The 9,501-nt window shown below is 29.2% G+C and overlaps 1 protein-coding gene across 1 annotated transcript; it reads left to right on the top strand.

Annotated features, from left to right (window-relative positions):
* Nucleotides 1-1,178: 1,178 nt before the first annotated feature.
* Nucleotides 1,179-6,203, top strand: LOC149055631 (uncharacterized). The gene is made up of 3 exons (XM_089227793.1): nt 1,179-1,331; nt 4,556-4,709; nt 5,453-6,203. Exons 1-3 carry the CDS (start codon nt 1,226-1,228, stop codon nt 5,985-5,987), a joined length of 795 nt encoding a protein of 264 aa, XP_089083919.1. The 5' UTR covers nt 1,179-1,225; the 3' UTR covers nt 5,988-6,203.
* The last annotated feature ends 3,298 nt before the right edge of the window (nt 6,204-9,501 follow it).

The following is a 9,501-nucleotide window of genomic DNA, read 5'->3' on the forward strand; positions in this document are numbered from 1 at the left end:
AACGCTGCGTTTACACCATAATTTTATGAATACAATAATTTGACGAGGATATTCAATATTTTATCTATTTAATTTAACTACCTACTCATAAATAATAAATAGATTGTATATTTTATATATAGGTAGGTATTATATTATATTAATTTTAATATATGTAAAGAAAAATGTTAAATTATTTCATATTTGATATGTAGTATCAAAATATCTAAGTAAATATTTTAATTAGTTTAATTAGTAATTGATGTTTATAATTTGTGTTGGTTACCTAATTTTAATTTATGGAAGTATTAAGAACAGTTTTGTAAAGAACAATCGTAGAAAAGTTCAATAGGTGGTGTTGTAATTAAAGAAATTATAGAAATAATTATTGGTAGAAATTATTGGTATATCAAAGTGCATTGAAGCTTCCTCCTATTTCCCCCCTGACAATAACTTGAAAATTGAGTGATGCTAGTTGCGAGGACACTAGGAAGAGCATTTGTAACTTAAAACAACTTTGTGAATAAAATGGCCTATGTTAAAAACAAAAAAATACTAATTTACCTATGTAAACCCCAATGAAAGTATGGAACAGTACAATATTGTCCATCATATAAATTATAAGTTATAGGTACTCAAATATAAGCCATAAACATGAAACCAGCTAATAATAAGACAAAATTAAATAATTTCTGTTTTATTTTTAAACTAATATTATATTATATAATATGATGGGATATTAAAACTATTTATATAAATTATTTTAATATATTGTGCATTATTTTTCATACCACCGTGCTGGTTAGCTGTGTGACTCGAGCCGTACCTTCGAGCTGTAGGTAGTCTTGTTTTGAATATGTATAATAAAATTAAAAGCTACCAAAGTATTTAAATAGAATTGTTATTTTAAAATAACTATTGGAAAAATATAAACGTGTGATCATATTATTTTCTTTATTTGAGTGTTCGACACTGTGACGTTGACATCTACGGACTCGTGGTCAACTAATCATTTATTATAATTAATAAGTAGGTATATCACATTTTGTGCACCAGTATTATACCTTTACTAAGGTAAGTAAAATTATTAATTTTTTAATTGTGTTTAAAATAATAAAATGTATTATAAATTATTTGTATACATTATTTAACTTAATTTTCTACATTACAGAAAAATATGACATTTGATACTGATTTTTTCATTATATCTATTGAACAAAAAATAAGTATTTGGAACACATCATGTATGGAGTACAGAAACCGTGATTTAAAGTTAAAAGATTGGGAAGATATTGGAAAAACTATGAATCTTAATTTTAATGATTTCACTGCGAAACAAAAGGATGACTACAGTGAGTATCTACATTATAATAATAACAATAGTATTTATAACCAAAATTTATTTAATAATACGCATTTGTGTGATCATAATATAACATAATAGAAAAAAATTATTATTATAATGTTCCACCTTAATTTAATCACGTAATGCTACTTATTGTAACATGATAATAGTATTATTATTAAATATTAATGTACCTAATACATAAAAATATATTTATTATTTAGTAAGAAATTATTAAATTTTAAAATACTGCCACTCCAACAAGCCTTCTGGGCTATTAAAATATTTAGCATAATATTCTCTGACGTCTTTAGCGTTTGTACCTGATGATCCTCGAAATACAGTGTCTATTGAATCCAATTCACAACAAAGTGTTTCTTCATAATTAATACCATCACGTCTTCTCACAAAATTATGCAAAACACAAGCACCTTTAACTATTATTTCTGCAAAATCAGGTTCAACTAGTAAAGGGGTATGAAACACCCTCCATTTATTGGATAGTATCCCAAATGCGCATTCCACAAAACGCCTAGCTCTTGACAGTCGCAAATTAAAAACTTTTTTCTGGACATCCAAGTTTTTTTTAGGATACGGCCTCAATAGATTTTGGTGTAGACCAAACGCTTCATCACCAACAATTACGAAGGGTTGTTCTTGACCGTGGTCGTCGTTTGGTAGCTTCTTAACTCCGGGTACATTTAATTTATTGTCGTATAATTGTTGTCCTAGGGGAGATCTTTTAAATATATTACTATCTCCTTCTCGACCATATGCACCTACATCCACTGTCAGAAAACAATAATTAGAATCAACCAACGCCATAAGTACGATAGAAAAGAACTTTTTATAGTTAAAAAAGTCTGTTCCACTATGTTGTGGACTTATTATACGAATATGCTTTCCGTCCACTGCTCCTAAGCAGTTTGGAAAGTTCGCATTCTTATAAAAACCTTCCGCAGTATTCAACCATATTTCATTTGTTGGTACAGGCATCTCTAAGGGTTGTAACTTTGTCCACAGTACCAATAAAGTTTCCTTTATTATCACACGAATAGTGCTTTTTCCAACAAAGAAATCCAAATGTAATTGATTGAAAGTAGCTCCAGTTGATAAGTACCTGGTAAAAATAATAAGATTTACTTAACTTAAAATTTAAAAAAAAAAAGGTGGGCAAGTGGATGTCGCTCTGCTGTACAGTAGGTTACAAGTGGGTCACTGTATAATGGATGGTATTAAATTTGAATTCAATGATATAATATCATTGTATAAGAAAAACGATTCTGAGCGGAGACGGTATGTCAGTCTAGGTTTAAGACATATTATATACTTATCTATGGTATTAAAAAAATAATTCACCTATAATAAATTCCAAATACATCAACAACAAACCGTGACACTATCACAGATATATAATAGTTTACTTTAGAAGTTTCAAGTACCCAAAAATAATATTGTACAATCACAACAAAATAACTAAAAAGAATATTCTAGGTTTTTTAATTTGTAATTCGTCCAAATTTGAACTTAAAATGACTATAAAAATAAACTGTGTTTATGTATTTTTTAGATTTTTTCTTAACATAATTATCTACTTACGTGGAACCTTGTTTTAAATTTTCAATCCTAAGCTATAAAAGTTGAACATTTTATAAATGATTAACTACAAAATAATTATTAAATTTTAAATTTGATAAATGTTGTCCAAATTTGAACTTTAAATGCTTATAAAAAAAAAATTGTGCCTATGTATTTTTAATATTTTTCAACTGCTATTGTAACAATATAGCAGGAGCCTTGCATTAATTTTTCACGCTTTTTTAACCAACAAATAAAATTTTATTGATATTTATAGAAAAAAAAACTAAAAAAATTGAAAACTGACAATGTCCGTAAACAGTTCAAAAAGGGTCGAATTATTTTCAAAATTGTATCGTGTATAGAAACTGCAAATATAAACAACCAGTTAAAATTTCATGCATCTACGATCATTTGTTTCAGAGTTACACCAAAAACCAAAATCGATTTTGATAAAAATCAATTTTGCGTAAAAATTCCCGTTTTTCCTTAATTTTTCTTTTGTTTTTCACGTCGCTTTTGAAAACTACTGAGAAATTTTTACTTTTGACCCCCCAAAGTACCAACTAGATTCACTTTCCTATCAGAAAAGTTACTGTTGAAGAAAATCGAAGCATTTTTACTGTCCTAAAAGGTGATGACAGACACAAAAAAAAATAAAAAAAAACACACATCATTGTAAAATCAATACATTCATCGCTTCGCTCAGAATCTAAAACTCATAAATGCCTAGCCTCGAGTATTAATTTATTAACAAATTTAGGATTCTGAGTGGAGCGATGAATGTATTGATATTACAATAATGTGTTTTTTTATTTTTTTTGTGCCTGTCATTACATTTTAGGACAGTAAAAATGCTTAGATTTTTTTCACCAGTATCTTTTCTGATAGGAAAGTGAATCTAATTGGTACTTAGGGAGGTCAAATATTTCTCATTAGTTTTCAAAAGCGACCGGAAAAACAAAAGAAAAATTAAGGAAAAACGGGAATTTTGACGCAAAATCTGTTTTCGAGAAAATCGATTTTGGTTTTTGGTGCAACTCTTAAACAAATAATCGTAGATGCATGAAATTTTAACTGGTTGTTTATATTTGCAGTTTCTATACACGATACAGTTTTGAAAATAATTCGACCCTTTTTGAACTGTTTACGGACATTGTCAGTTTTCGATTTTTTTAGTTTTTTTTTCTATAAATATCAATAAAATTTTATTTGTTGGTTAAAAAAGCTTGAAAATTTGATAGAAGGCTCCTAGTATATTGTTTCAAAGGCATATGAAAAAAATTAAAAATCGTTAGTCACAGTTTTTATTTATAAGCATTTAAAGTTCAAATATTGACAAAATACGGAAAAATCACGAAAATTAGCAAATTATTTTGTGTTGAAAATTCGTAAAAATTTTTCTTTTAAAATCTAAGATTTTAAAATGTAATACAAGATTCCTTATAAGATAACTACCTTTATCAAAAAAAAAATGTCCATAAGAAAGTCAAATTAAGTTTTTTTTTATAAGCATTTAAAGTTAAAATATTGACAAATTACGTAAAAATGTCGAATATTTTCAAATTATTTTGAGTAAGAAATGTATAAAAACTTTTATTTTCAAATCTAAGAATATGCTTGCAATTTTAATTGAAATTCATATTTTTTTAGTTAAAGAACTTCAGAAGAAATGGAAGAGTTTACGCGATGCTTTCAGAAAAGAACACACCAAGTATGATAGATCTGGTTCTCAAGCATCAAAAAAACCGAAATATTGTTATTACGATGCTTTGTCATTTTTAACACCGACATTTACAGTTCGACAGTAAGTTTAGCCTACTTTGGTTACAAAATAACAATATATACCTACATTAGCTACTTTTTATATAGAATTAATTTTTAGGCTATATACTATACATACATGATAAAATGTTCTAAATGCTTTGACTTAATTTGAACTTTCTATAGACATGAGAATTTTTCGGAATTTTTTTTAAGTGGTTGAAGTCACAATTTTTACAATTTTCGTCAAAATTCCTAAAATTTGCAAATTATATTTTTTAGTAACAAATTTTTTTTTTTTATATATATCTAGGAGCTGAAAATTTAATAGTAGAATCTTCATATGACATGCTAAAAACTAAAAATCAAAAAAAAAAAAATGTTTTTTTACAACTTTTTTTATACACATTTGAACTTTAAATTTTTGTAAAAATTAAATATATTATAATATATTTTACGTATAGGTATTTTATAATACACAATGACATTTTCAAAATGTTTAGATTAATTTTAACTTTTAAACTAATGCCCAAATGCCATGAATTTATACACACTGTTCTAGAGCAAGGTAGTATATTGACTCAAAAGTGAATAACAATAGTATAATATGATAAACATATTATTATGAAATAGGCTGACAGATCGTTATTACTTATTACGCTCAGAATCGTATTTTGTTTACAATGATAATATACCATTGAATTCAAAATTGACACTCAGTGACCGATCACTATCGATACCACCCAACCTAACCCACTTCCTCAGTCCTCACTTTTTTTATTTCAGAACATCAGGTAATATTTCACTATTTTCACTCGAAAATACTATGAATATGGAAGATGAAAATCCAACAGAAGATTCACCAGACATTGACGCTGATCCTTCTTGTGATTTAACTGCACAAATCGATACACCCACCATGAACACGCCTTTGCCAACATCCATCTCGGGAACAAAAAAAAACACGAATAGAAAAAATAGTGATTCGCCTTCTTTATTCCAACAGAAACTTTTAAAAGTTTTGGATAAATCTCAGAACGAAGATGATGATGACGACAAACATTTTCTTCTGTCATTATTACCCAGAATGAAGGCAATTGATAACGCCAGTAAAATGGATGCTAGGATTGAATTGATGCAGGTCATACAGAAATATGCCAGGAAACGTCCCGCTGAATCAACTTCACCATATTGTCTACCCATACAACCAATTCAATATCCACCATCTATGCCAACTTTGAATACATCTCACGAATATGGCCTGCAGGTTCCTGAGAATGTAATTCCTGGCTCAAGTAATAATTGGCCACCCCACTATTAGATCAAAATTTATTTTCATTTTTTATTATTTTGTTAAGCACAGGTGTTAATATTATTTTGTTTAAATATGATACTAGGTATTTTTCATTTATTTAATTTGATTTTATAAGTTGCATATAAAGTGTTCAATTTTGATTTAATTAGAAATAATAGGTAATAAAGTATTTATTCAAATAAAAAATTGGTACTTACTTTAGAGTAATCGATAACCTTTCCACTGCCGGTATTGTATCACCTTTGATGTTTTGTTCTTTTTCCAAATCACTTTTTACAATATTTAAAAGTTCATCAAATGTTTTTACAGACATTTTATAATAACTAAAAAATTTTTCAGGAAATCGTCGTAAGTCCTCATATATTATATTGAATTGGCCCTTTTCTGCCCTTTTTTTCCCGTAGGGATGTACCGCAAACTTCCTGTGTACAGATTTCTCTCCTTTTTCTTCCAATGCCTCATTTATGGCAATTATTAGAGCTGGTGTAATTTTTGGCATAATGATAATTGATAAACCTACTCCTACGAACTGACTAGTGCAAATGATCGATCGATGAGTGTCTATTTATTAATTTGTGCTATTCGATTGCGATTAATATATTTATTATTTATATTATTGATACAATAATTATGGGATTTACCATTATTTTTAAATATTGTATAAATATATGAGGCGGAATACGCTCGACGGATACGTCTTGTATAGCTCGGCCGTCGGAAAACGCCGCGGAATACGCCGCGTTCGAAACGCGGCGGAATACGCTGTGTATAGCCCCGGCCTAAGTGCCGGATCACACTATGCGTTTTGTCGGTTGCCGATAAAATGTATCCCGATTAACCGCAAGCGAGAAGACCGACCACACTACGCGTTTTATCGGTTGCCGATTTTAATTAAACTTTAAAAAAATTATAATTTATATTAAAAAACCGCAACCGATGATCCGCATGTGTGGTCGGCTCAATATTAACTAAAGTGTTTTGGGGTATTTTCCGAAACGCATCGGCAAAGTCAACCGCAACATGTTGCGGCCGGTTCCTGACGATTTTAAATCAGTTCGCCGAATCGGTCAGTCTGGTTCTGATAATGCGGTTTAATGTTAATTTATGGATGTCGCAGTCGTTTACCGATCGGTTGCGTTTTATCGGCAACCGACAAAACGCATAGTGTGATCCGGCACTAAATGGTACCTACGATATTTCAAAACTTTGCGCCGGGGGCAGATGCCCCCTCTGCCCCCCCTTTAATCCGGCCCTGGCACTGTGTCGTATAAAGTATGTTACTTTTCAATCTACATAATAAGTTGGTACCTATCTATTATAATGAATGTTATTTAAAATTCGTCAAGTCGTACATAATATATTTGCACACAATGCGTATAGTCAATATGTAAACATGATAGCAGCCGGTAGGTTTATGTGTTATGTCGTAACAATTGACTCCCTTCTGTCGACATTAATAACAACAATAACAAATCTACACAATATTACAAAAATACTTCATACTGGTCATGATGCAATCATATATGTTATAAGAATGGATAGGATTGGGCTTATTAACTGAGAATAAAGCCATATCATTTCTGAACTTATAAAGGTTTCTTTACTATTGATAACTATGGAAAATAGTTAGTAATCAGAAGAGGAGAAGAAGTCATTAGTTAATACTTGATAGTTGATATTATATACTAATAAGAATTATACAATTTTAAAATAATATAATAATCTATAATACTTATAGTGTAAAATGTAAAATATATTGTTATTTCAAATTTTTATCAAAGATACCATTAGAATCTTAAATTATTAATTTTTATAACTTAACCTCAAACAAGAACTCTTATAGTCTATCTCTCTCATAGATATTGAACTTTCTCTCTTCCCCCAAAAGGAAAGGAGTTTCTAAACATGCACCTATATTCTGCAGACAATAACTTCTGAATTTAGTTTTTGACTTTTTGCTAAAAATAAGATAAAAAAAATAATTATACACAGTGAATAGTGATTCAACAAGTTCATCAAGAAATCAATAGTGTAGTTATTCAAAAAATGATTTTTAAAATTTTGGAAAATGTTAGTTTAACTCATGAGTGTCCTGAGGAGGTGCAAACTTTTTAGTGAATAATTTTTCTGAAAATCTTGTATATAAGAATCAATCAATACATTATACATTCGAGTAGTTTTTTAATTTTATGTACTATAAGGGTTCACGAATCACGATAATGGGATTGTAAAATATGGGACTATTGATGATTTGAATATTTAGCGATTAAGGTGCCTGCTCGTGTGTCGTGTGTCTTTATTGAGAGGCGATATACTTACAATTTCGTTGCCGCTGACCCTGGCTTTGTGTTGATGCAACTGTGTTGTTAATGAAGATTAGTTTACGTGTCATTGTATGCGGGTACCATTCTATCTACATTTTATAAACACGCAAAAATGCATCTGTCGCACCCACACGTCAATGGCCAGAAATTAATTTTTTGCTCAAAACAGTAAAAAAATGCTTTTCAGGAAAAACTCACGTCCCTCGCGCATCATTGAGAAGTCTCATTTTATTCATTTTTTTTTTTTTTTGTTAAAAAAAGGACAGTTTCGTATAGAGCGCACTTGATTTGGATTTTAAATTTTGTTGCTCACAACAGACATACAAAAAATAACAAAAGCTTGTGAAAATTGACCTTATTTAAAATCGTACGAGTCGTAAGAATTTTTTCTGTAAAGCATGCTTTGAGCAAAAAAATAGGTTACATGCAGGATGTAGGCCACTTGAAATTAATTTATCAACAAAAGTGAACCTTTATGAAAATTAACATTGGGTATGACCGTGACGGGCGATAATCTTTATATTTTCATGCCCTCCGAAGGTTCACTTCATCCGCACGAACTTGCAACACGCACTTTGTTTATTATTGTCACGCCATCTAGTGGTTGTATTTGTTTATTGATATAAAGATTTTATTGTTTAAATATTATTGTCTGAATACCTATTTTTTATTTCTTGGTTATTATTATTATTCTATGTTATATATTGCATTAACAATCTTTTTTTAAATAATTTATGTCATTATATCGTTTCGTATTCCGTCAATATTTCCATTTCAAGGTTTTAGTATTTTACCTTAGAATTAATAAATATTGATTTCAGAATTACACAAATAACCTAATACGTTATCCGCCGAGTTGTGTATTCGTACCTATCTAAAGTTTTGCCTGTATAAATCAATAATTGTGCGTAAGTAAAACGTTTTAAATAATGTCTAATTTAGATAGTTATTCGAATTCCCACCAAAAGATTTTCTAATTTCGATATAATTAAAATCATTCGAATCACTGTACATACCTACTTGAAATTTTCTCCATTTGTATAAATAATCAATTTGTACGTAAGTCGAATTTAAAAATTTGATCAGTTAACGTCGATAAAAAATGTTTGCGCAGTCATAATTAATACACCTATATACACAATACTGATCCCTTTCCGCTGTGAATACACATATTATTATGATGCTTATAAATTTTA

Source organism: Diuraphis noxia, unplaced genomic scaffold, assembly GCF_037042655.1.
Source record: "Diuraphis noxia isolate RWA-SAM2 unplaced genomic scaffold, SU_Dnox_SAM2 contig0004, whole genome shotgun sequence".
NCBI lineage: Eukaryota > Metazoa > Arthropoda > Insecta > Hemiptera > Aphididae > Diuraphis > Diuraphis noxia.

Coding starts and splice junctions, on each gene's coding strand:
- LOC149055631 (XM_089227793.1), top strand. CDS start 1,226: ATGGAGTACAGAAACCGTGATTTAAAGTTAAAAGATTGGGAAGATATT. Junction 1,332..4,555: donor GAAACAAAAGGATGACTACA/GTGAGTATCTAC, acceptor ATATTTTTTTAG/TTAAAGAACTTCAGAAGAAA. Junction 4,710..5,452: donor CCGACATTTACAGTTCGACA/GTAAGTTTAGCC, acceptor TTTTTATTTCAG/AACATCAGGTAATATTTCAC.